Source organism: Vespula pensylvanica, chromosome 9 (genome assembly GCF_014466175.1).
Source record: "Vespula pensylvanica isolate Volc-1 chromosome 9, ASM1446617v1, whole genome shotgun sequence".
Taxonomy (NCBI): Eukaryota; Metazoa; Arthropoda; class Insecta; order Hymenoptera; family Vespidae; genus Vespula; species Vespula pensylvanica.
The window spans coordinates 3,256,506-3,283,849 of record NC_057693.1 but is presented as its reverse complement, the minus strand read 5'-3'; the positions used below and the strand labels follow the sequence as shown (position 1 = coordinate 3,283,849).

General features: G+C 32.6%; 3 protein-coding genes across 18 annotated transcripts in view; 1 reads left to right on the top strand and 2 right to left on the bottom strand.

Moving 5' to 3' along the window:
* The window catches only part of LOC122631811 (dual specificity protein phosphatase 10), a 44,415-nt gene extending 39,577 nt beyond the window's left edge, over positions 1-4,838 (bottom strand). Inside the window, exons 1-3 of one of the 2 annotated variants that reach the window (XM_043817931.1) lie at positions 4,695-4,838; positions 1,016-1,463; positions 184-369 (exon numbers count right to left, since the gene is read on the bottom strand). In XM_043817931.1, coding sequence (XP_043673866.1) covers positions 184-369; positions 1,016-1,145 — 316 coding nt within the window. In that variant the 5' untranslated portion in view covers positions 1,146-1,463; positions 4,695-4,838. Of the gene's footprint in view, positions 1-183; positions 370-1,015; positions 1,464-1,937; positions 2,068-4,694 lie in introns of those variants that run through there. The other variant, XM_043817930.1, reaches the window with a different exon arrangement.
* A 1,097-nt stretch (positions 4,839-5,935) lies between these two features.
* LOC122631808 (protein unc-79 homolog) lies at positions 5,936-23,552 on the top strand. 11 transcript variants are annotated; one of them, XM_043817927.1, is made up of 47 exons: positions 5,937-6,254; positions 6,337-6,456; positions 6,524-6,685; positions 6,767-6,937; positions 7,010-7,099; positions 7,176-7,361; positions 7,431-7,663; positions 7,788-8,002; positions 10,302-10,684; positions 12,245-12,386; positions 12,502-12,678; positions 12,769-13,040; positions 13,124-13,260; positions 13,345-13,566; positions 13,629-13,775; positions 14,037-14,166; positions 14,255-14,427; positions 14,501-14,649; positions 14,735-14,892; positions 14,964-15,145; positions 15,220-15,421; positions 15,499-15,693; positions 16,070-16,141; positions 16,868-17,016; positions 17,088-17,209; positions 17,313-17,544; positions 17,614-17,755; positions 17,823-18,027; positions 18,565-18,844; positions 18,915-19,147; positions 19,230-19,537; positions 19,615-19,704; positions 19,780-19,956; positions 20,029-20,108; positions 20,251-20,501; positions 20,595-20,708; positions 20,785-20,925; positions 20,995-21,149; positions 21,224-21,318; positions 21,394-21,645; positions 21,716-21,943; positions 22,013-22,168; positions 22,261-22,436; positions 22,511-22,775; positions 22,845-22,985; positions 23,051-23,173; positions 23,256-23,552. In XM_043817927.1, the coding sequence occupies exons 1-47, from the start codon at positions 6,233-6,235 to the stop codon at positions 23,442-23,444; spliced, it is 8,244 nt and encodes a 2,747-aa protein (XP_043673862.1). In that variant the 5' UTR covers positions 5,937-6,232; the 3' UTR covers positions 23,445-23,552. The 11 variants fall into 11 exon arrangements, with proteins under 11 accessions (XP_043673853.1, XP_043673860.1, XP_043673862.1 ...); XM_043817928.1 differs by having other exon boundaries at positions 16,070-16,183; XM_043817924.1 differs by having other exon boundaries at positions 10,302-10,723; positions 16,070-16,183.
* Positions 22,955-27,138, bottom strand: LOC122631812 (anaphase-promoting complex subunit 7). Of its 5 annotated transcripts, none has more exons than XM_043817938.1 (9): positions 26,851-27,138; positions 26,424-26,772; positions 25,841-26,167; positions 25,343-25,752; positions 24,852-25,266; positions 24,447-24,721; positions 24,072-24,293; positions 23,260-23,440; positions 22,955-23,186 (listed from the first exon to the last, which is right to left on the bottom strand). In XM_043817938.1, coding segments are annotated over exons 2-8 (1,719 nt in total). In that variant the 5' UTR covers positions 26,493-26,772; positions 26,851-27,138; the 3' UTR covers positions 22,955-23,186; positions 23,260-23,439. The 5 variants fall into 5 exon arrangements, with proteins under 5 accessions (XP_043673873.1, XP_043673870.1, XP_043673868.1 ...); XM_043817935.1 differs by having other exon boundaries at positions 22,955-23,196; positions 23,572-24,293; positions 26,851-27,136; XM_043817933.1 differs by having other exon boundaries at positions 23,572-24,293; positions 26,851-27,136.
* Between the last annotated feature and the right edge of the window lie 206 nt (positions 27,139-27,344).

Below are 27,344 nucleotides of genomic sequence, written 5' to 3'. Positions count from 1 at the left end.
CAATGCTATGTAATATATATATATATATATATATATATATTCTTCTGTTTTCTCACAATTAATTTTTATTTCATCGAACATTGATTTAATTAATTTATTATATTATTAATTTCTTTTAGATATTTAAAAAAAAATAATAAAAAAATAAGAAAATGAACGAACAAAAGAATTTTAAGAACTTACCTTCAAAACGAAATTTCTTAAACCTTGGTAAAGTGGCAGTAGTACAAGCACGCGTAAGGGCTGGCATCTTGTTCTGGTCCACCAACGTTGTTGTCGTTTTCTCTCTAATGTTAGAGCCTGTAGGCGATGTGTCCACTTTAGTGACGGTTGCTCGTTTTACGGCTCTTTCCTCGATGCCACTCACCTCTATGGGTAATGAACACATTTTTTGTTGGCGTTCTTAACCTTCCAACGTGTATGTAATGTACGAACGAAACTACGTATATCGATGATAATATGTAATTCTGAAAGATTTCTTAGTATACGTGTGCATGTGTGCGTGTACATACATACATATGTACGTATCATTAATCCAGTACGATTGCAAAATTTAATGTGACATCGGTCTGCATATGTCGTAGATCGTTTCAACATTCAATGAGTAATCCTGATTTAGTAGTAGGAAATAGAGGGATGGTCGATGAGTCCTCATCAAAGAGTGGGAGAAGTCGCATATGTGTTCCAATTGGATCGTTAATTACGAAAAGTCGATTTTATATTTCTTTGTTGAAATATTCTGCTTTTCTTTTCTTTCTTTTTCTTTTTTTTTTAACAACACCAAAGCGCGATTCTTCGTAATATTTTCGTCAAGTCGAGTCAGCAATTTGTTTGAATTTTGCAACGAGAAGTATTAGTAAGAAAAATCTAACACGTTCAGTTCGTTGTGGATATATATATATATATATATATATATATATATAGCGAAAAAAAATTTGGTCCGAATTTAAGGAAGAATGAGAATAAAAAACAATAAAAAGGAGAAGGTGAAAAAAAGGTGATGAAAGAAACTTACTCGTCGACGATGAGGGCCTCTTGACGGAAGGTCTTGCGAGAAGCAGTCCTGTCGATGGTTTACCACTCCGATGGTTCACAGTTGACTGGCCGCTCGCATTGCGACCGCTGAGCGATATCTTGGCGCTCATCCTCCGCCGAGATTCTCGATTCCTACGATCCTGAGTCACGTACCGGGAAGTCGAAGACTTGTCGGAGGTCGCACGTTCTCGCGCATGGCCATGCCAGCTCTCAATGTTTTTCTTTCTTTCTGTCTCTGGCTTTCTCTCTCTTTCTCTCTTTTTCACTTTTTTCACCAACTGCTAACCAACGACTTCTTGTCGAGGTCTGATCTCGATGGCCAAAATCAGCATATTTTGATGCTCGATAGATAAGAACTTCTCGTTTCCTGACCGTTGATTTCTCTTTTTCTTTCTCTTTCTTTTACTTTCCCTTTATCTTTCGTGGGTCTGAAAAAATTGCAACTGTCAACCAAAGTTATCAATCGTTACGAAACTAACAGTCTTATCATTAATTTTAAACGCTCGGATGAGAAAAAGAAAAGAAAACGTTCCCATTTATTTTACATTATTATTATCATAAAAGAAGTGACATCCCATTTTACTATCAGTTTTTCGAGTTCTCGAAATTCGATTCTCAAGTTTCTTTGAAAGATTTTTAATCTTACGAATGATCCTGCCGTTGGTTAGGAATGTCACGCGTGAGAAAATTTCGATCGAATTCTTCAAACATTTCCCGTATACAAAACTAAATATATATATGTATACCGAGATGTAAAATTTATATTATGTATACCGAAACGATGAAAAATTTTTCAACCGATGAATATGAGTCTTGGCTGTCTATCGAGGTCGAGTTACTCTTAGCCGTCTATAAAAACGAATAGGGGTATGATTCTGTAGAGAAAATTAGTAACTGCCTACGTGCGTGTGCGTCTGATTCATGATTCCTTTGTTCGTTCTCGTCCTCTTGTTATATCGGTCCACAACGTCAACAACGATGATGACGAGCATTATTTTTTTGCAGTTAACGAACAAGTCGAAGGTCGTCAGAAAAGTGCATTGCCCATACATTTTTACGGTGCTTATACGCGTCACGAAACAGATTCCCAAAATAGAGACTCTCCTTTTTTCGTAAGTACCTCTCTGTAAGCACTTTAAGATTATTTTCGAATCTTTTCGATACGTTCGTAGAGCACGATCACAACCGATATGTTTGACTCATGATCGCATTTATCACATCGATAGAGAAACCTTCGAGAGGGAACAGGAACTTGCGAGCGACGACCGCCAAGGCAAGCAAGACACGTATTCCTCTTTCTTTGTTCTAACAAGACGATCGGTGATCCTTGCTACGATGTCCTTCCGGAAATTTAAAATAAATCATTCTATGGTTCGAAATTAATCTATTATATTTTGTCAACATCATGTATGTGACGAAGGTTTCTATAATTTTTGAATATATTTTCACAGTTTAATTATTAAAAAATGTCCGTAATCTATATCGTATGAAATTTATTAAATTTCTTAAAAAAAAAGTCACAGAAATCGGTAAGAAACGAGTTGAAAGAGAAAGATAGATAGATTAAAGCAGTATCATAAGCGAGGATAAGAGAGGGAGAGAGAAAGAGAGAGAAACTTGCTTCTTCGTACTGTCTCTTTCTATCCTTCGTTTCTTCTGCATGGCGTGTATATTTAAATAGAATTCAGCCTCAAGGAGAAAACGCAAGGCTGCGGCAAGGACTCCAACTGTGTTTTATGCTTCCACGTAGGATCACTGCCACTACCACTATGTCTACCGGCACGAATGAAAGGCAGTGCTCGATGTAGCCGTTTCTCTCTCTCTCTCTCTCTCTCTCTCTCTCTCTAACGCTCGTAGTACCGCGCGCCGACTTCGTTTAAACGCGTTTATAAAGCGATTGCCTGTTCAATCCTGTTTCTAGCTGACACGTGAAATTGGAACGATCTTCTCTTGTAATTTCTATATGACCATAGAAAGTCTTTGAAAATTTCGATGAAATGTATTTTTTACGTACCATCATCATATCGTAATCGAATATGTTCGAGTAACACGTCGTAAAGAATACAATCGACAAATAGTTTATAATGAGTTCGTTCGTTTATCGAACAAAGATTTAAGATTCAAGTTTGGTCGATACTTTGTCTTGTCATGAACTCGGATAGAATTTGGTAAACACATTAAAATGAAGTATATAATAGAATTTGGTAAACACAAAAAAGTGAAAAAAAGAGATGTATCTGCCTTGAAGAATTTTAATTATAATTCACAACTAATGATAGTGATTAGTGATATTTTAATAACAGTTATATTGGCGTTGGTTATACCGATTAACGTAAGAAAAAAGATGATACGAACGATATGAATATTGGAAAACTTCTATCGTTTATCAATTTCTGACTCACGTTGATATATGATTTATAATAAGATGACGTTAGGGATCGTCTAGAAATGTTTAAAGAATTATTGATCTTTCGAAAAGATCTCAGATGATGTTATAACGATGGCATAAGTCCCTTTTCGGAATTCAGTTCAGTTGGTACACTTGTAAAAAAAAAAAAGAAAAAAGATAAATGAAGAAGAAAAAGATCACGTTGCAATAGGGAGTAGAAAAGCGAGCGTGCGTGTCCCAACGATTAGGGGTGGCATACGGTACGTATTAGCAACATAATCAAATCACATGGACCCTCGGAGTTTGCTTATGCAGGAGCGAAAATTTCCGAAAGAGCGTCTGCCTCTCAGGAAGGGTGGAACTCTGCAAGCGGATAACGTTGCTGAGAATAATATGAAGGAAGAAAAGAATTCGTTTTTCTTTCGGGCATCACCGTTTCTCCCTTCTCGTTCTTTACAGCCCTATATTGCCCTTCTATATACGGCAGTTGATTCATCTGTTTACTTTTTATTATCTCAACGCCACCAGAAAGCATTCGACGTCGTCCAGGGGTGTCGATAATAAATTTACAATACCGAAATTGAAGTTACGCGAATAGAAAGGAAAAGAGAAAAGTTTTCTTACAGAATTCAGATTCACGCATATATTAAATGCGTCGATAATCCTTATGAGATCGAAATACTATTGCCTATCGAGAAATATACGTAGATACGTATTTGTAATACTCTTCGAGACCGTAACCCGAAATATAATACAATGAAAAAAGAATAATCAATAATACATGATCTACATATACTCGGGCAGCACTTTAAACGTTAATTTCCATTTAATTATGTAAATGGATTTTATGTAGACAATATAATAAACGTACAATAGACGATAAGTGTGTAATAAAAGAAAAAGTTATTTTTAAGTTCTTAATGAGGTCAGCTATGATCAATCGATTGGTTAGCTTGGAATAGCAGTAAATTGTTGCTTCGGAGAAAGTCGAGACTATCGTTTATAACAACGTCGACAAAACTAAAGCAGGTTTATCCACGTCTTAGGTATATCCACAACATTATAAATCGTTATGGTTATAATGCTAGATTACCGATATATAGTTTAGATATCAAACGTGTTCACTTCCCTTTGAGAAATATAAAGAAATTTTAATATGGATGTAAAATTGCCGCAACGATCGAACACGAAAAGTTCTTAAGTAAAAATGTATCCCGTTTTATCTTATTTTTATTTGTTTAATTTTACGTTCAGTCGAAGTACGACTTACGAGAAATTCACAAGTAAATCGAAGCTATTTGAAGAGAGCAACCTTGCTCGTGGCTTGCTCCGTAAATACTGCTTATACGATACGACACTGCTCGACGGGTTGCTTCGACTACGGCGTCGCTCTTCCTAGCACCCTCTTTCTTTTCGCACGGCGTATGGTACTACTACCATCACCACCGCATAACGTCCTAGGCAACTCGTTTTTTCCCAATGCGCATGCGTTCATAGCTTCGCGGTTGTACGTAAGTACACGTTACTCACGCAACTATTTCTCCTCTTTTTCTCTCTTATTCTCGTCCTCTTTTTACATAGGTTTATATACACAATCGTATAGAATCGATCCAGTCACCTGCCTTTCTTCTATCCAAACCTTAAACCCTAAGACGTCTATCTCCTCCCCTTTATATGGGAACGGCAAGCCAAAGATATTGGAAAAGTTTCTTTCTAAGGATAAAAATCCAAATAAATATTCTACATCATTCAATGACGAAAAAATAAAAATAATTTTTTTATTAATTATCTCAATTTTCGAAAGTATAATCGATTAATTTAAGTAAAATGAAATTGAACGAATCTTTATGATAAACTACGCTTAATCAAACACAGATAAGATCTAGCCTTGTTTCTTTTCATTTTCAAAAATGACACATTCGCCCGTTTAATATCAAATTCTGGTTTATATCTATCAGACGCGAAATGATCGAAGGTGCTTCCGTGTCTGACGAAGTGCTTTTATTCTTGAGAATGACTTCATCGCTCTTTGACGTATGTACTTATATCGTATTTAAATTATATCGATCGATATAATACTACGTCATAGACCGACCTAGAATCGACTATTCGTGACACGGTTAGAGGTGCTTTACGCTCGATTCTCGCTAAACTTATCGTTTGCGAGTAAATCTCACATTAACTATATATGTATGTATTATACATATGTGTGTATAATATACGTTCGTATAATTGCCGATGTTTTTCATTTCTTCTTCTGTTTTCCAAACATGTTAAGAATGAACATTAATAATTATTTAGAGCTTCAAGCTAAATTTATTTTTTGTTATAAAAAAAGTATGTATAAAACTAAATAATTTTATTCTTATCTTATTTCGAGTTACACGTAGAACATCATTCTTTTATTTACAGCTTCTGATAGAGCGAAAGAGACGACGAGAAAGATGCGAAGGCGCAGTATCGTGAAACCCTCCTTCTTCACTAAAAACAGATCGATACTGCATGCGCGCTCATTCGCTGTTGAGGCGTGCGTTGCGATGGATCTCTTCTTATGATGCTGTGATGAAATCTTCCATATGAAATATGTGAATATGAAGGAAATGAAACTATTACGATTAAAAAGAACTTCCTCGAATGTTTTGTTCTTTTAATAAGTTTATTGATCTGTTGGTGCAGTGATGTAATCGATGCATCGTTTTCTCACCAATAAAATTTGTGGTTTTGACGAGAGTAACGGGAAAAAATAAAAACTCGAAGGATCGTGAAATTTATTGATAAATTTATGTGAAAAAAAAAAAAAAATACACGATGGGAACGAAGTTTGCAGCGTGTGTGTATTTATTTATTTATTAATGTCTCCGAATTATTTTTTTTCGAATGGTCATAATTAAAAATATATATTTTTTTTATAGATACTTTAAAGTTAACCAATTTAAATGAATATTATCAAAGGCTTCTTCACGGTAGCCAACCGCTTCCATCTGGTACTGACATGGCTAATACCGTAAAGCACTTGTCGCAAACTTTGTTATGTATGTAATCGGCCATTTAACTTTACGATCGTTAAAATTTTATTGATTTTTATATTTTGATTTCTAGCTGTTTTGAAAGAAGCCAGAGAAGCACCATTAGAAATGATCAAGTCGCAAAAATTTGATTCCGAACGCATGGCTCTTTATCCTAATTTGGATTATAAACAATTGTACAATGCTTTGACCCAGTTGATGGACGTTATCCCTTTAATCCACATTGGTTTACAAGGTACGTCAGTTTTCTCATATTATTATGAGAAATGGAACTATACCAATACTTTCTTAAATTAATCTAATTCTTATTATTTAGCCTTTGGACAAGCTTTGTTACAATGTTTGGCTTGTCTCTTACCATTTCTCGAACATGATCTGATCGATAATATGCCATATTTAGCAGCAAGTTCTATCTCTGTTTTACCGATGGAACTTCATCAAGATATCGTTAATTATTTATGTTTTTATATTCTACCATTTACAATAAGTAAGTATTTTCGATCGACGATATTGTGAGATATATTAAAAACGTTTTCTTTTTCTTTTTCTATATTTTTAGCAAGAAAAACCGAAGATAATAATGAAAATTCTGCCAGTCAATCCATCGCGGCAGTGATAATGATGATTTTTCAATACTCTAATAATCCAGGTTCTTTTTTATTATCATAATTGTCAAAATCGTGAATGATGCGATTAAAAAAGAAAATATAATACATTTGTTCCAGCACACCATTGTCAATTACTGGAATGTTTAATGACGTTGAAGCCAGGAGTAGTTAAGGACATATTATGCGTGATCGCTTATGGCACTGCACCAGCAAGAGCATCTGCTGCAAAATTATTGTTTTACTATTGGCCTTCGTTCAATCCAAATTTATTTGATCGTCGAGCGGTTTTAGTGAAATTCGCAAGTAAGTTTTATTCAAATTTCTCTATGACAACTAACGTATGTTGTGATTATTCGTTACATATATTTACAGATGATCTTTCTCCTTTCGTATGTCAAAGAGATTCTTGTCCAAACGCTGGTAATGCCGAAGCAGGAAAAGTTTGTTACGATCACAGAATTTCGATTACTTTCGCTACCGAATCACCACCACCACTTTATCTTTGTATTGAATGTGCTAATGAGATTCATCGTGAACATCCAAATCAAATGTTTTACGACATCTTACATCCGATGCAGCAGGTGTCAATGGTTTGTGAAAATAAGGTATATATATATAGCTATATATTTTCTTTCTCTATAATTTATATATATATATATATATATATATATATATATATATATATGTTAAGATAAACGATATTTGAGAAGAAATTTTTAATCATTCAAGAATTGTAGAGCGTCGGACAAATCGGCGATCAGCGTTTGTTTTTCAACGGAATGTGCAAGTTATAATGGAAATCATCCGATTCGTTATTGTCAGCAATGTCACAACATTCGACACAATAATCGTCGTGGTGGTGATCACATTTATCACATGGCTCTGCCACATATCTCACAACTGGACGCTCAAACTCGAACTTATTTGGTTCAAGCTATCGTCAGGTGAGCAAGTGCACAAATTATGAAATTTCTTAAACAATCACGTATCGCTTATCGTTTAGAAGTGACAAATGAAAGAAGAATAAAATGTTATCGAAAAAAGAAATGATCGTTTTGCACGAACGTGGGAAAATTATAACGCGATAAGGACCATCGTGATTAAAGTTGCAAATGGCAATCACGAGTTCCGTTAAAACGAGAAGTGTGGTCGCATAACATTAATCATATTTTTATTTCGTTCTGTATTTTTTTCTTCCTTTTTTCTTTTTTTCTTTTTTTAATTGCTTTTTAAATATCATTTCAATCGAATCCCGTCGATTAAACACATTACATCTATTTACTTACATACATCACAATAAGATTCCTATAGGATGAATGATCATTTATTCATAATTTATTCTTCAAAAAAAAAAAAAAAAAAAAGACAAAAAGAAATTATTAAATAAAGAATGTAATATCACTTTATTATGTGACATTTTGTCATACTTATTGCTTCAAAGTGTTTTAATATCGCGATTAATTGATACCTACATATCGATGTGTATCGTGTACGCGTATGCAAATACGGACACAAAAAGGATCAAGATTGTTTCTCATGTTGTAGGATGCGATTGAAAAATTGTTAATTTTAATGATAAATTTGACAAGAAATGAACCATAAGAAATCATGCAAATGAAAAAATATAAGTATACTTTCTAACGAATTATCCAATCGCATCTTTGGAAATAAAAATGAAAATCATTAAGACACAAGGCCATTATATGTTGACCAGTTCTATGATTAAATTTCATGACGCATATTAACGAACAATCACAGGTTCATTGTTGCTTTACATGTTTGTTCGTGCTGGTCCAATCTGCTTGGTAAGACATGATGCTGAGTTATCACCTTTAATGGACTATTACGATAACAAAATCAATGGTTAATAGAAAGTTCCATCGAAATTTCTAATATCAAAGTTCATTAATTGTGATCAAAGAAAGCTCTGTATGTTTTCCTTGGATGTATACGAAGCGAATGAAGCAATGCCCATGCAGAAAATTGTCTTCAAAATAGTCTAACAAAACTAAAGGAAATTAGAATAGCGCACACAGAATTTGATTTAAGATATATAGTTCCATCCAGCAGCTTTTAAACATAACACTCTCTTTCTCTCTCTCCTTCCTCTTTTTTTACTATACATTTCTCCACAAAACATGTAATTGAAAAGCGTTCGCCCGCAGTAGAACATAGGAAAGTGCACCTTAGAAATCACGCGATATCTTATCGGAGATGCCGTCTTGTAAAACATCCTGGATATCGCACAACAGCACCTGGTATTCTTCGGCAATATAAACAATAAAACAAAGATAGCACTATTATCAAAAGGAAAAGGAAACATATAAATCAAATAATCTTTAAAGTACACTGGTATGCTGCATGATGGCTTACGATACCTTTCCAAATCTCGTTAGATTTATCCACGCACGATCGCCACTTGATGATCGATCAGAAAATGTTTTTTGAATCATTTATTTTTATTTGTCAAGTATACTCGCATAATATGAATGTTAATTCTCCTAGCTGGTATCTCAAAGATGACATTAACGAATGATGCGTCAATGTTTCCTTACAAACCGCAGAAATCCACTATATTCCTCTGTTTAGAATCATTCTATTTAGCTTTCCACATCTATTAATTAATTTATCGCAATCCGAAGGCACGGCTGTCAGTTAAAGTTGTGGTCGACGTAAGTCGATATATATTTTTCATTAATATTTATTAATCGATACTAATATTTCTGATGAAACATGCGTCGACACGAATGATCGACATTATCTTACCGAAGATTCCGCGATATGTCCTTTCATAGCTACGAGAATATATTCGGAGTGAATATCTATAGAAAATAAAATGCTCTTTATTATCAACAGTGATCGATACTTGTATTATGGAAGGACTCGCTACGATATTGAACGTGGAAGCAAAGTTTCTTCGACGTTCGATCATATTTCACCTAACGTCGTTCAGAGTTAAGAAAAAACCATCACTCATATTGTTATTGAGAATGTATAATATCTATGAAAAAAAAAAAAAAAAAAAAAAAAAAAAAAAATTTAAGAGAGAATTAAAGGAAGTAAAAATTTTGAAGGACGTAGGTACGTACATAGAGAATGTCGATCGATTTGATGACAGGAAAGATTGAACGAAAGAGAAAGGAAAGAAAGAAAATTGCGCGAGAAAATAACCGACGACAACCAGACGTGACCGAGGATCGCGATCGATAGATCTTTGACAGAATGTTTCTTTTTTATTTGCAGCCTGCTCAAGGAAGCTGAACCGCTAAGTATGGATAGTAACCGCGACATCTCAGAAATAAGTACTAATAAGGGCAGCACAGGATTCCCAGGAAGCAGTGGCGGTGGCGGTGGCGGTGGCGGTGGCGGTGGCAGTAGCGGCATTAGCGGAGGTGGTTCTGGAGGTGGTAGCGGTGGTGGTCTTGGAAGTAGTGGCTTCTCTGGAGCTGGTGGATCGGTTCAATGCGATCCTACGACACTCGAGGAGAGACAACTTTTAGGAAGATATGGCGTTTGGCTACTCGTGGGACTCTGTACCCCGAACCAGGATACCCCGATTGAAATACTCGGGCGTTTATTGTCAATGCTATTTCATTGGTTTCATGTCACTGCCTACTCTTTCGATGGTACTAAAAAAAGCCTTATGCACCTTATCTTTTCTGTTGGTAATTTAACACTTCGCATATACACTATTTGAAGTAGAATGTAGATGAACGTAGGTAGAAAATGGCCGCGATCGTAGGCACATTCGACGCACCGAAATCGTTCTCAAACATTAACATAACTCTTATATGTCGCTATTTATCATCGTATTCACAGATTTTATTGTTGACAGTCTTTGATCGGCGTTTTTTGTCTGTGCTTATGCTATTTATTTCTGAAATTAATTGTCGTACGTGCCCTCTTCGATGGTATTTCATTGAACGCTCTTAATCAATGGATCCTTGTGGACCTTTTGCTTTTACCTCACGAATCTCTTACGTATATATATACGTACCATGTATCTGTTATATCGTTCAAGTACGGTCGAAACATTCGATTTATATTCGATGTTTCTTCAATTGTTTGTGGCACGCTGTTATGACTCGTTATATAAGTAGGCGTCGAATGCCGAAAATAAATATCCCGTCATATGTTTAACTTATCGATGCTCGCGTTTATCTATACAGAACATTTTTGTGTGTTAACAAAAATGTGTTTTTGAACTTGTTTTTCAATCTATATTTTTTTTTAAATACTATTTCTCTCTCTCTCTCTCTTTTCTTTCTTTCTCTATTTGTTTTATAACACAATTCGATACTGCATCCTATGAGAAAAAAATTGATTAAAAAATATTTATTATAATATCAACGAATAAAATTCATTGAACATCTAAATTATTAACGAAAAAACGTTGATATCTAAATGATAATCAATGGATGAAAATAAATTAAGGTTTTTTCGAGATCGGCGCCTATATATCGCATCATGTTGACATTGAATAAGATATTGCCTTTGCATATGCATGTATGTATATACACACACAGAGACGTGTATTGATGTGTTTAAAAAATTAAACATTTGTCGTACATATTCGTTCGCATATAAATTATCATACTCTTGTTGTATTACACGAATACAAAAAAAAATCTTTTTGTTAGATAGATATAAATATAAAGAAGCGAGTGCGTCTGCGTCGCGGCTATTAATACTTTGTTTTCAATGTATAGAATTTGAAAAGGAGATAGTAATATTAATGATACCGCTTAATATGTTTTTGTGCGTACAAGCTTTCTTCGACTCATTGAATTCTATGCATGAAAACTAAACGTATAGAAAAGTAATGAATCTTATTCGCGTATAAATCCCAATGTTCGATCTTTTAATCGATCGATCGATTCATACCTGGTCTCATTTATATAATCAAACAAGATCAAAGCGTTCGCTATATTACAATATTAAAAAAAAAAAAAAAAAAATCAAATTATCCTTTATTTATTATTAATCGAATAATTAATAATACTCGACTATTTATTACTGTCATTGTTCGTTTATAGTTGCTAGCTTTACGTATCTCCGACAATAACGAATGTAGCATTTATCGAACATACACAATGTGCTTTCCGATGTGTACATATACCCTGATCATACGTCTCTGATAAAATTGTATTTTACGATTTATAACAAAATTTTTTATTGGTTCATAGGCCAAGCCGAAAGTGCGCTTGAAAAACTAAAGACCGAGTACGTCTGTGGTTGGCTATCTAAAGTTATGAAAACCCATTACGACGTCTTCATTTCCTGTCTTTTACCACATCCAGCTGATTACGTTAGAGTCGGAGGTCATTGGTAAGAACCGTTTCAAAAGTTTTTCTAAAGTACCTGTAAGTATGCGAAATCATAATTGATGTTTTAATGTAATAAATGAAACTTAACCGAGATAGATTATTCATTATTTAATTAGGGAGACTTTGGCCTCGAGAACGTCACATTTGAAAGACGGTTTAAATCGGCTTTTTTGCTTGGTTCCTTACGAGGTAATCACAACCGACGTATGGGATTACGTGATGCCACATTGGATGGAAGCAATGGTTAACGACGTACCGGAACATGAACTTCACGAACTAAAGATGATTCTTTGGTATCTACACATTATCTATGATTACATTTGTTTTCATCGATACACAGCTGTTATCAATTTTAACATCTTATTATTGTGTCTGAATTGCAGTAAAATTTTAGATCCAGATATGAGCCCGTTAGGTTTTGATGCAAAAAAGATGTATAATTTCGTAGCGAAAAGATTTATCAATACCAGTCCAAAAGTGCAAGAACAAGCACTTAATTGGCTTCAGACTTTGACAATGTTAGAAATTATGATTCCGTTATGTCAATTGTTCTCGATGTTCAGTGATGGAGTCGCGGTAATGGGGAAAATGAACACGACAGAATCTGAAGAAAAACCTAATAAAGCTATGAAAAATGAAGGTGACAATACGATATGTAAGTAGTAAATATAATTAGGAAGTTTGAGTGCAACTCTACCCTTGTTCATGAAATTTAAATACTTCTTTTTGTAAGTTCAGTCGTAGAAAATGAATCAGGCAAATCAACGCCTCTTTCCGATGATGCTATTCCTATCCCAAGACATATGGAATTTAATACCAACGCGGAATTAAACTTATCTTGTTGCATTCTTATGCTCGATATTCTATTAAAGCAGGTAACTTAAAACGATATATTTAAAACGAGAGAACGTCTAAAAGTTTTGATTGATTAATCAGATTTTTTTTTCTTCTGTTAAAAGATGGAGCTACAAGATGTTGATAAACACACTGGCATCAACTCCTCGGTCTGTAAAAACGCGTGTCATCTTATGAAATCAATAGTAGCATCAAACTGGAACAATTGTCATATATGTGACTCTAAAAACGAATGCAGTTATTGCGAATCAAGAGTAATATGGCACCAACTGTGTTTACAATTGGTCACTTACATGGCTCCAGAAAATCCGGCGTATCCACCGGATGTAAGTTGATTATTATTAAAATGATTAAAGAACTTGCTATTTAAGAGAATTTATGCTTTTAGACGATAATCGATGAAACAGTGGAAGATCACGGCCGTAAGGGTTCGCCAGAATCTACTAGGAAAAGCGATTCGAAGCCAGATGTTGTCATTAATATGCCAGTTCCAGAGTTACATTCCGTTGGTGGTGTTCTCGTCCATATGCCTCACGTACGTTTTGTTTCTATATGTTGTAATTATATGCTAAAAAACAAACAAAAAAAGAGATGTACGCTCTACCGAATACACTGAATCACATTGTGTACAACACCTATCTGTGCTAACAACGCAGCATGCTGCTCGTCTAAACTCTATGTTCTTCCTCTCTTTCTTTCTCTTCCAACTTCTACTACGAAATGGCCTGTATGACCATAAAACACGGTAGGCTAATCTATGTCGTGCAATAACGGGTATTTTGATCGTTTATATCAGTTCTTCGAACAGATCATGACAGCCACAGTAGAAACAGTTTCGGAGCAATTGGATCTTGCGGCTATCATGCCAGCTGAAAAAGTCATGTCTGCCGTAGCACGAGCTGTTACCCTTTCGGATACCGATGTTGGTGAGTCTAATGTTTTTGTTATTGATCTTTTCTTCTTGTTTAAACCAACTGTTTGCTACATAAGATTCTTTGATAAAAATAATTTTAGCTACGGCAACGGTTAGCGTAGCGAAACCACATCTCATAGGAGAAAATGATCAACCTTTGAACTGTAGTCCGGAGAATGAGCTCGACGATTTTTGGCAAACTTCCGTTGGCAAGTTTCGATTTTCCATCGATGAATTACCCGAACAGTTACAATATATACACAAACTTCTTAAGGTTATAATCAAATTATATATAGGAACTTTAAACATTACGAGTCAGTGATTATTATTATCGTTGATGATTCTAGGAGATTCAGACTATCGACAAAGCCGACATTTTGTATTACATGTTGCAATGTTTAAATGTTATGTGTTTGTATGGGGATGCATTTAATACAGCGGTAAAAGACCATCAAGGCTTTTTCATTTGGTGTCAAGAAAATTTATTGATAAGAAAGTAAGTTCTTATGATTTCAATTGCGCGTCGATCTATAAAATAGTTTCTAAAAAAGATTAATAAATATTTAAATATAAATACTTAGCTTGTGGGAACTTTTGAATGCTGAATATTCTCACATAGCTGAAGTTACTGTACCTCTGCTGTTGCATTGTGTGACACTACCTTGCGGAACCGATACATTTTGTCGCTTGATCAAAGAAGAATTTCAAAATTCTGATTGGCGTATCAGATTTTTAGCAGGTAAACGGGAAAGAACTACTTTATATTTTTATTATATCAAATCGAATAATAATAATATCACTTGTATTTAGTGGAAAGAGTAACGTTGATCGCTAGATTTATGGATTCGACGCCATTACGAAACGTTTTGAGTCTGCAAGCTGCATTAGCAATTGCTTTCTGTTATTTAATCACCAGTATGGACGATAGCAACGTCTATGTCGCACAAAGAGCTACTCTTTATCTTGGTACAATCCATGATACTTCCGTACGTGTAAGTGGTGTCTTTTAATTTTTATCCATAATTTTGCAAGTTTATTATGTAACATGAATATTCCATGTTTCCAGTCTTTAATTCTTTGTTTGGAAACTCAATTCGACTTAGTAATCGAAGATCGACCAATGGTGTTACAATCGCTGTATCAACTTCACAATTGCTTAAGTGACCGCCGTATTTTAACTTGGGAATTCTTTCTCAATCGTTTTGACGCAGTATTTCTCGAGGCTCAAATCAATTTAGAGAAATCTGGAGATATAGTTTATTTACGCGGTTTGTATTTTATTTTATTCGAGGAACTTTTTTCAAAGGAGGATAGTGATATTACGATCAATATATCCTTCGCATAGATCTCAGAAATACTGATTTGAATAGTGAGATTTTCATGAAGAAATTACACAGAGCTCACGAAGCGCTTTCTCAATCCGATGGAAGTGGAACAAGTTCCGTAAAAACTCTGAGCGCGAATTTCGGAACGAAATGGCCATATAAACGAACTATGTCAGCACCCGCATCGATGATCCCCAGGCAGGATACTAAACAAGGTATTTATAACTTGAATGAAGGCGATGTTTGACCATAACAGTTATTAATGTCAGGTTTAGTAAACAAATCATTTTAAATGATCTTTTCCTATTACTCTTTACAATCAATTATTCTATTTATACGATAGAACGATTACTACGATTATTAGACCTCTGATTATATTACAGTTAACGGAGGGACAAACAATTGTAAATAAAGTGGGAAGGATATAGAGAATGAATAATTTTTTAGCAGACAGTCAATATTATTTCTACATATTCAAACCTTTTAGACTTAGTATTTACGAAATTAGCTGATTAAAATAATCACGATGCACGTCGCATCATCATGATTTTCAATGTATTAGCATCATTGTTCCCTGTTTCCCGCTTACAGAAAAGGAAAAGATCTATAGTCGACAATATTCCGCACCTATTTTGAAGCGCAAGAGCTCCAGATTCGGACTGGGTCAGTTGCTGGGGCCCACCCCACCTAATAACAGTATTTCAGGTAGTGTAGTTGCAATTGCATCGCTTTTAGATACGAATAATATATGTATGCATAAATGTTCCCCCTTTGTATACGCGATCAACGTAATATATCAGGACTTTAAAACGTAACTTTTATATGCGGATCGTCTGGTAAGTCCAACAATGTTCCGATAAAATTGGAATATAAATTAAACAAATTTTTGTTTTCCTGATTAAACGCATTTTAATAACCTCTTCGGATAAATAACATTTTTCTTTTATCTCTTCCATTTAAATTTTAACTTACATCGTACTCCGCGTAAAATATTTTCATTTCTATCTGGACAAAAATTAAGCATAAATATTTTAATAATAATGTATGCACACATGCTTTGCACGATTCCCTTTTTTCATTTATTTATCGAATGAATGATTGCGGTGGCTTATACTTTTTTAACATATGCATGTTCGTTCACTGTGCTTCTTAGACAATATAACATAAAATATAGAACTTGTATAGCCTTAAAATAGATCATAGAAAATAATGGAAATTTGTCCGAAATTGATTTCAATAAGCAAAAAATGTAATACCTCTCATTCACTAGGTAATATATACTGGCATGTGACATATAAATAAAACGATTTTCTTTCAAGTAATCTAATCATTTACTTTTGTTTTAGTATTGTTAATAAAAAGAGATTTGATGTAATTTAATATTTACAGATGGCCATGTACATTCATTGAATATGGTCGACGAAGGCGGTACTTTACCAAATTATACGCATAAAATTGTTGACTTTGAAGAAGCTGATAAAGAAACCATTCATTTATTAGTTTTTCTTTTAATGCAATTTCTTTCTAGACAAGATCAAGTAAGTTAGTATTGATAAAATTTAAATAAATTTATATATTATAAAATTTAATTTGTATAAAATTTCAATAGGCATATCCGACAGATGAAAAACCATTATCAAAGACTCAAGGAATAGTTTTACGACATTTATATCTTTTGTTAGGATATAATCAAACAGAACGAACATTCCACATTTCTCCACAAAGATTGAGGTAACATCTTTATATTTCTTATTTCGAGAAAAGATCTTATTTACGTAACAAAAAGTGTGGTATGTATATAGTGCAGAAAAAATAATTTCTCTTTTATAAATAGACTTTCTCCAGTATTCAATGTCTTCGTGGCTAATTTACCACAACTATTGGATCAAAATCATGTAATGGGTTGGGTAATGACACCACCAGTTTTGGCTATATTACAACATTGTCCTTGTCCACCGCAAGGTGTTCCTCCAACAGATCATCAACAACCTACATATAGTCTTTGGTATTTAGAACCACATATTAGACGATCTTGGTTGATGTCTCTTCTTGTTATATTATATAAGGTAGAAATTGAAATACTCTGATCTGATAAATAATTTAATCACAATACAACACTATTTGATATTTTTTAGTGTCAATACAGTCAACAACCGTGGTGTAATCAATTACAAGCTTTGATAAAAATAGTATTGAATACACTCGATGCACAGCATCATCAATGTAAGAGAATACCGGCTACAGTGGTAATGGGTGGACCTCCTTCTAGATCACGTGGTAAATATATAAATTCAAATTTATATTTATAACTGAATAGAGATTAATGCGATCAAAATTACTGTAGATGTATCACAGCCATCTCTTGGAGTAGATCATGAGTTGGCGGCCAGTGCAATGGGTGAATTTGACAGCGAAAGTCCACCGATACGTACACCATTGATATCGGTTCATCAACGTAGTCCAAGTGCTATTCACAGTCAATCTCTTGCAATGGAAACTCATTGGGAAGAGAGTGGCCCACCTTGTCGCTACACAAACAAACACTCAAGGTCTATTTAATAAAATATTACATCGAGCATTTTAGGTGATACAATACTTTCAACGAAAAATAGAAAGCATTTCTTCTCCCCTTTTTGGAATGTCACACGTAGCTGTTACGTATGAATTTTGCACTTTCATGCATTATTCTGTATATGCACTTTTAGAAAACTTTTAGAGAATTTTACTGATTCTCGAAATAGTTATGCTATACGATAATTTATATAACTACATCTTTCTATTATATTATATTTAAAAATTAGAACAAATCCAAACAGACCAGGATAAATACGTGTTTATGAGTAACAACGATCAATGTTATTTTCTTATGAACTTAGCTTTATCATTGCCTTCTAAATAAATTAGCTATAACTACAACTTTATTATATTCGCCTTCAAAATTCAACTTTCAAAAATTTTCGTTTCGGTCATTTTTTAAACAATGTTATCCCGGAGAATAATGAATTCACACCTGCTGTTACACCTGCCTGTGCTTATGTCAGTAGCTGCTTGTTACAATTTTCGCTATTGTGAATGCCTGTATAAAGCTGTTCGATCAATGCGGATGATACGGAGTCCGAGCTGGCTGCAATACCAGAGAGTCCAAAATCTGACAGCACCTTGCATGGTAGTAGTGGAGGATCTCTTGGCGAACTGGAGGAAAGTACAGCTGTTGTCACTCGAAGTGCCTCTATACATGGTGCCAGAACGTCTACAACCAGTGATATAGTTGGAAAAATTGAAGTTAATCATTCGAATCGATTGAAATCCGGAATGCCAGCAACAAGACCAACTTGGTTTTTAGGAAGCGAGGATGATACGCATCAAGTAAGTTAATTAGTTAAACTTACGGTGATATTTTTGGAGAATTACGGACTAAATATTATCGTTACAACAGGCTAACAAATTTGGAACTCAAAAAAAGTGGAGCGTTCACGAAGGTGTCAAAATGATGGTAACAAGTACTTTTCTAGGTGGACAGCACGAATCCTCTAAACAGCCATCAATGTCAAAAGTATCAATAACAGAAGAAAAAGGTCAATTACACTTTAATGGAGATAATATATCTGCGAGGCCATTTGGATTGTCTAGTGCCTTTGCTGTAGCTACAAGTATATCTCATATTCAAAGGTATAAAAAATGATCATTTAATTGATCGTAAATTTCAAATTTTACGACATTCCAAGTGAATAATTGATTTCTATTATCACAGATATGAACCGCCAGCAGAGAAAACACCTCCTTCTATACCAAAAATGGCAGATTCACCAAACTCTAAACAGTTAGGTCGACAAAAACACGTGGAACAGCCAACAACTATAGTATCGCCAGTCTCTCCATGCCAAGCTATTACAGTTACTAGCAGTGACCAATCTAGTTCACCTGCGATGAGTTCTATATCTTCTCAAATTACAAGTACAGAGAATGGACAACATGCCAGTTGGTTAGGAAGCCCACAACTTCCGATGACAACGCCGACGATCGAGCGATTATTACCAATTGGTACAACTCGACTAACAGGTTAATAAAATTCTAATATCCTTTATGAAAAAATATGAAACAAAACTATGAAAGATAACTTTGATTTCTTACTTTAGCTTCAAGAACTTCCCAACGTGTATTGCGATGCGAGGATGCATATGGATCTCCAGAATCACCCCTTTCTAAAATGGACGTGTTGACAGTCAGTAAGTTTGTTTATTATAACAAATGAAATGGAAATATTTATTATTTGTTTAATAATATTACACAATTTTTCTAAGGTTCATCGTTCGAACAAGACAGTGAAACTTGTATGTCTAGCGATGTTACCAGTCCACGAAGTATTTCTCAACTTGAATTTCCCATGCCTGAAAGACTTTTACCTGTTGGTCCACAAAGGGACATATCCCGCCTCGCTGAACGTGTTCGACAAGCACTTGGTGTAACCGACATCGATGGTATTTTAAATATCTTGATAAACCTATATAATACTAATTTGACATGCTACTAATTATATTATTTTTATGTAGATACTAATAAAAAAAATAACGATGTCAAGGATGAAACCATTACTTCCTTAAAGCAAGACAGCATTACGTCAGAAAACATGGTATGTTTAAAACATAATAGTATGATGTCAAGCAATAATAATAATGATTGATTTAATGATAATTATCAAGTAATAAATATTATTAAATACACTTTTATTACGATATTATTATAGCAATAAATTATTATCTTTTTCTTTCTAGTCTACCTCACTTATGCCAACATCAAATGAGATACATTCGAGTAGATCAGCAAGTCCTAGAAGATTAATCAAACAAGTAGCTTTAGAATCACCTCCTCCAGCCATCGAGGGAATAGATTTTAATTCACGAATATTTGAACAGGAGAAAAAAACTAAATCAAAAGATCAGATACGCATACAAAGAGATAAGCCTCGAAAAGTAGGAACGGTGACAGCTCCGGATGTAGCATTTGCAAGACATATGAATTCATGGTAAGCATTAAATATTTATATAATATATAATATTTATATAATATTTTTTAAAATATTGCAAAAAAAGAAATTAATTATTTATATTTGCTGTAGGTCTGGTCCGCAAATACAATCAAATTTAGATTATGTATCTCAACAAGCATATCATGCAAATTTTAATTTGAAACAAAGTTTATTTCGTATTGGTGATGACTGCGTATATGATAGGTATATTTATTAAGATACATAATAAAGTCTATCTGTAGTTTGTAAATTGTAGTTATTCTTCACTTATGTTATACAGGTGCTCTGATTGTGGAACTATAAAAGAAGAATACTCTGATGAAGAACTTGGTCTTTGTATCATTATTTTAGGAACGTTCATACATCGTGAACCGTCCTTAGCTGCGCCTCTTTTACCAGAAATTCTTAGTGTAGTAACAAAGTAAGTATATTATATTCATATAATTAAATGTTTATGAAAGATGAGCAAAGATAAATGAAAAACTTTTAGAGTGGCTTTACATGCAATGTATCCATGGCAGAGCGAAACTAACATGCATCTACCTGGTGGTGCGATTAGCGTGGCTCATCAATTTCTAAGATGTGTCCTTCATCAACTAGCGCCTAATGGAATATTCATGCAAATGTTCCAAACACACCTTAATGGTACAGCATATGCATCTATATTTTTATATGATATAATATTTATATGATATCAGAAATGTTATATCCATTTACAGAATCTACACGAATGCAGTTCTTCAAAAGTGTTGCACAAGCTTTAGTTGATTTTAATGAACTGAATCCAATAGCACCTTTACAGTTATTGTTAGAGGTAATAAAAATATATATTTTTTTAATTTGTTTTTGATAAAAGAATAATTTATCTGATTATAAATAAAAATCCTAGACTCTAAATGCAAAAAAGTCTCTACCAGTGGAACGTTTACCAATAATACTCCACAACATAGCTTGTTATTTGGATTGCTTGCCATTGGAAGCAGGTTTAGGTCCTGGGGCAGCAACATGGAGTGGATTATTAACACAATTTGATGGATTATTTCGTAGACTTGTGTTAATGCTCTCATCTATCGAAGACACTTTGCCATTATTACGAATTATGATTTCTGTATTAAAAGTTCCAGGCATACAACAATCGAAAGTAATATTGTACCAAGCAGACTGTATTTGTGAGTCTGAAAACAATTTTATTATGTCTTATTCCATTTTAGGGACTGTTGGATCCATTTTCAAAAGTATTAAGTTATGCCATACAGAATTCTACATTGAAGTACAGTTATTTGATAGACTTGTGCTATCTTTGTCACAGAGGATTTACCCGCGATAGAGATAAACATTTCTTGGGTAGAACTATAGTGTTTGAATTAATTCAAGTTATAAAATTTAAAACAACGATACCAGATTCCAATTTATTGTTATTACTTCACTTTGTACTTCAGGTAACGATATATTTATAAAGAGCATTTGATGTTTCATATCTCTAAATACATGGAAAGTTTTTTATACAGGATATAGGAGGTGCTTTACCCAATACTGTTGCTATGGAACAGATTCAAAGTGATGTTCCCTCAATTTATAATACTAATGCATCGGATTCATTAAGAAGTCAATTATTTGAAGTTCTTGACTTTTTAGCAGATTTTCATACCCTCAGTAAGATCAAGGTAATATAATTTTTATTTTATGAATATAGAAATTTCTTTAATGTAATCATTTCTTTAATTTAATCATTTAATGAATCTATTATCTACTCTAGAGTTACAATAAAGGATTACAAGCTGGTTTGAATGAAGATACTTTGGGTGGAATGCTAAAATGCGGTTTGGCACAATATGTTGCAATAGAAATTACCAAAGGGAACAATAGAGAAAACAGAGCTGTAGGACGATATTTATCATGGCTTTATAGTGCACCATCTATGATACAGCAAGGGTGATTTTAATCGATTAATTTATATAATTGCAAAGCTTTATAATAGCAGTTATTTTATAATAAAATTTGTTCAGGGCTCGTGAATATGTGGATTGTATTGGACATATCAGATTATTATCATGGCTATTGTTAGGCTCTCTTACGCATTCAGCAATGTTCACTGGTAATAGTAATACTCATAGTCATGGATCTCCAATCTCATCTGCACAACCAATACCACAGGAAATGTCTTGTCATGTAGCAGATCATATACAAGTAATTTTTTCAGCATTTCCTGAACAATCCAAAGCATCTGTGCTTCATATGTCATCTTTATTTCATGCATTTATTCTTTGTCAGGTATGCTATATAAGATTGTAGTATATGTTTCTAAAATCATTTCTAGTCTAAGTTAATAAAATATTGTAGTTATGGACAATGTATCTGGAGGAGCTATCAAAAAATAATCCATCAAACAGCGAGAGTCAAAATGTTACTATGAATACCCTACTAGAATTTTGGGGAAAAATCACACCATGTATTCTTCAACTGGTTTCTTGTTCAAAGATAGTAAGTGTTATTAATATTTATTGAATCATCATTAAGATAATATAATTGTCAATTATAATGTTTAGCTTGCAGAAATGGTGAATCTACATTTTCTGAGTCTTTTGGAAGCTCTTTTAGAATGTGGTTCCATTGTATTAAGTAAACTATTGCCTCTTTGGAGTCCCATTTTATTTTCTCATCATGCTCAGGTAGTGGAACAATCTAATAAAAACTATACATATAATATTTATAATATATAGCATATAAAATAATACATTTTAAATGTTTTAGTTACCAGGGCATTTACAAGTACGATTACAAAACTGTCGTGATTTTCCACCAAGTAGAATGTCTGAACATTTTGTTTCAATCAGACGAGAATCAAACGCGGTACTTTTACGATGGTTACACCGATTACAGTTTAAAATGGGACAAATAGAAATGCAGTCTTCAACAGCAACACAATTTTACTCCATCTAAAAGATTGATATATAACAAAATAAAATTAAATAATGATTATATATAACGGCCAAAGATAATAATGTTATCATTATGAAAATTATAATATATAAATTGTTATGTGTTTTATATATATATTAATTATTACCTTTTTCAAATATGAAAGTATTTCATATTTTGTTAAATGTATGTAAGATTTGTTCGTGTGTAGTTTTAAAATCAATGTTTATATTATTATTACATTATTATAATTTTGTGTATATATACGCGATACTTATTTTTTTTTTTTACATTATCAATAATTAAAAATAGAAATTAAAATTAGAAATTGTTTTAATAAAATGATTTGAAGTAATCACATTTCGTATTACAGATTGCGAGTTATATTTAGTAATTGTTAATAAATTTAATTATACTGTTTTCTAAATACAAGGTATTATCTAAATAACATTTCCAAATAGATAAGGAGTCTAATTTAAACAAATAATCTATTCCTTAATCTTAATTTGTTCTATAATAAATATGGAATAATATAGAACATTATATGATGAAAGTTCTCATGATTTAGAAGTATTAATAGATCTATGGTGTTTTACATAATTATTATATATAAAAATTTGTCCATTTTGCATGGTTTAATTATATTACTATTGGCTATTAGCTTCAAGATCCATATCAGACCAAACAGCTTCAGTTTCACTTTCATCAGGAGCTTCATCAATATCAGTATCTGGTAAACCATCTCCAACATCATACGTTGTATCTGCTTGTTCCTCTCCTACAGTCATATAATATGTTGAATCTAATTTACTTGAAGTGTTATCAAGTCTATGCATTCCTTCTAACGCTCTTCTATTACTTGGATCTAAACTGTCATTATTAAACAATAGTTAATTTTATTTTAATATGTCATGTAATGTTAAAATAAATAATAAAAAAGTAAATAAATAAAACTTTATGTTATATCATGTATTAGTTAGCTTATAGTACATTTTGAATTATTTGTTTTATTAAAATACTCACTTTAAAGCAATAGCATATTGATCTAAAGCTTTCTCTTCATTGTGTACCCTTGCCCAGAGATCACCTAACATTTGATGCAACTTACAAGTAGGTTGTATTTCAACTTGTCTTTCAAGTAATTCGATTGCAGCTTCTAAATTCATTTCTTGTTCATATATTTCAGCTAATAAGTATACAGTTGGTAAATAAACTTCGTCTTGCGATAATGCTTTTTCCAAAAGATTTTTAGCTTTTCCAACTGATACAGGATCTTTCATTAGTACTGAAGCATATAACTGTAAACATAATCCTTATATTATAAATTAATTTTCATCTTTATAAGTTTTTCATTATTAAATCTTAACAAACTAAAAATCTATAACAGAATTTTTAATTACAACATAAAATGCATTTTTTAATACTCACTGTCAATACTCTAGGAGTATGACCAAGCTGTTTACAAGAACCACTTGCAATATTTAAAGCTTCTCTTAATCTATGCATACCGACTAGACAATCAATCAAACCTTTGTGCGGTTCATAACGATATGGTTTTAATTGTACAGCATGTCTAAAGAAAAATAATGCATCTTGATATTTTTTTTGTTCAATAAGGATATTTCCTCTTAAGATTGTTGCTTCGATATCATTAGGATTTAAATTTAATGCTTGCGCTGTTAACGTATTAGCTCTATTATACTTTTTTGATGCATATAAAGAATAAGCCATGGCTACATATATTTCACCTATATTTTCACTATTTGTAGTTATCACAGAAATCAATCTTTCTAATTCTTTTATGTGATGTGTTTTATATAAAACAGCAGCATAAATGTCAACACTGCAAAATATAAAAATGTAAAAAAATGGTTTAATAATATTATTTACACTATATAAAGACATTCTCTCTATCTTACCCTGTCATTACATCTGGTTCAATAAGCCTGGCTCTTCTTAGACATAACAGAGCATTTTTATCGTCACCTGCGTAATAATAACATTCACCCATGGTTGTTAATAAATTAAAATTGTCTCTTAGTAAATTAATAGTATCCAAGGATCTCAATGTTACTACAGCATGAGTATATTCTCTATTATGAATTTGAGCATGTGCCTTAATCCAGGTATTTAACCAATCTAAATTAGATAAATTTGCTGCACATCCAACTATAAGAGAATTAACTTCTATTCCTTTTATTCCCAAAGATAATAATCCTTCAGCAGCTTCTAAGGCTAAAGGACATTCTCTTAACACTTCTTTATAAGTGGTAATAGCAGATCGTTCCATTCCTTGTTCATGAAACATTTTTGCTAATGCCATATTAATCTGCAAAGCAAAAAAAAAAACTATAATTGACCAACAAAACTTGTATAAATTACAAATTTATAAAGATTTGTTAATGATATAATTATACCTTAGCAGTTCTTTGTTTACCAGGGATACTTTGAAGAACTTGAAGCGCTTCCTGTGAATTTTTCAACTTGATTAAACATAAGTGAATTTGAAATTTTATATCTATATCTGATGGTAAATCTTTTTGACCATCTTGTAATGGTTTATTAGTACATTTAGATTTTAAAAGGCACTTCCGAAATTGTAATGCTTTTTTATATAATGCTTCTGCTTTTCTATATTTTCCTAAATAAAAGTGAGCATCTGCATAATAAACATAAACATGAAACTTCCCATGCACTGGCAAAAGTTCAGAATTATGTTCACTAAGGGATAAAACCAGATTTGCCTAAAAAAGAAAATCATGGAATATTTACTATCTGTTTCATGTTAAATATAAGTTATATACGAATTTATATATGAATTTTATTAATCTTTACCATATTATATTTTAATAATTATAATAAGAGAAAAATAATTAATACAAATAAGAAAAAATAATTTATAATAAATTAAAAAGCTATTATATTGAAGAATTTATACAGAGCTTTATATGAATATAAGATGTATTCTTATATAAACAACAAATTATGATTCCAACTTACAAGAGAAATAACATTGGAATATAACGACTGATTATATAAAAGTTTGATTTGTTCGTATAATCCTGACATCGTATCCTTTTCTTCATAAATTTCGCGTACACAATTATTTATAAAATATCACCTCAAGTGTATAATCAATTATCAATTCAATTCAATTTAATTTCAATCATAACGATTGCATATTTATTTCGATAAGGAAGATAAATAATTAGTATCTACCGAAGATATATTTAAACACATTCCTTTGAAATAAATACATGTTGGTATGTGGTTATTCTAAAATATTGACAAGCATACTCAAAGACGCTCAGAGGATAAAATTGAATAAAATCGTATTGAATATTAGTAACTGTAAAAGTAATAACATATACAGATTTAATGAACGTAGTATGAATATAATAAATCCATATAAATTTTGATATCTTACATTACCGAACAAATTCTCCTAGATTTTTCCCCATAACGAAGAGTTCGAAATTGAAGAGACTGAAAACTTGACAAAAGTAGTATATAATTACCATATACTCCAATGCCTTATCCAATCATGTATCAATATAATAATACCTCGTCTTTTTTTGTTTTTTCTTCCAATATATTACTATTTATATAGAATTATTTATTAGAATAAAAATAAACAAAACCAAAATCAATTAACCTTATTAACAGAATACAATAATTAACAGATTAACGGTTTGTTGTTTATAGGTTATAGTGATTTTAACGTTTCAAATAAAAGCGGCGATTCAAATAGTTATAACACTTCAAAATATATTAAAAATATGACAAGTTTAAATATGTATATTTATACATAATTTTTGTGTATTTACATACATTAGTTTTAAGAGGAAACTTATAACACGTAATAAATGAATATTTAACATTCATTAATAGTAATACATTCATAAAGATATTCGTAATGTT

Coding starts and splice junctions, on each gene's coding strand:
- LOC122631812 (XM_043817938.1), bottom strand. CDS start 26,492: ATGTCAGGATTATACGAACAAATCAAACTTTTATATAATCAGTCGTTA. Junction 25,753..25,840: donor GTAAACAAAGAACTGCTAAG/GTATAATTATAT, acceptor TTTGCTTTGCAG/ATTAATATGGCATTAGCAAA. Junction 24,294..24,446: donor CAATATGCTATTGCTTTAAA/GTGAGTATTTTA, acceptor TAATAATGACAG/TTTAGATCCAAGTAATAGAA.
- LOC122631808 (XM_043817917.1), top strand. CDS start 6,233: ATGGGAACGAAGTTTGCAGCGT. Junction 12,387..12,501: donor GTTAGAGTCGGAGGTCATTG/GTAAGAACCGTT, acceptor TTATTTAATTAG/GGAGACTTTGGCCTCGAGAA. Junction 19,538..19,614: donor TGGTACAACTCGACTAACAG/GTTAATAAAATT, acceptor TTCTTACTTTAG/CTTCAAGAACTTCCCAACGT.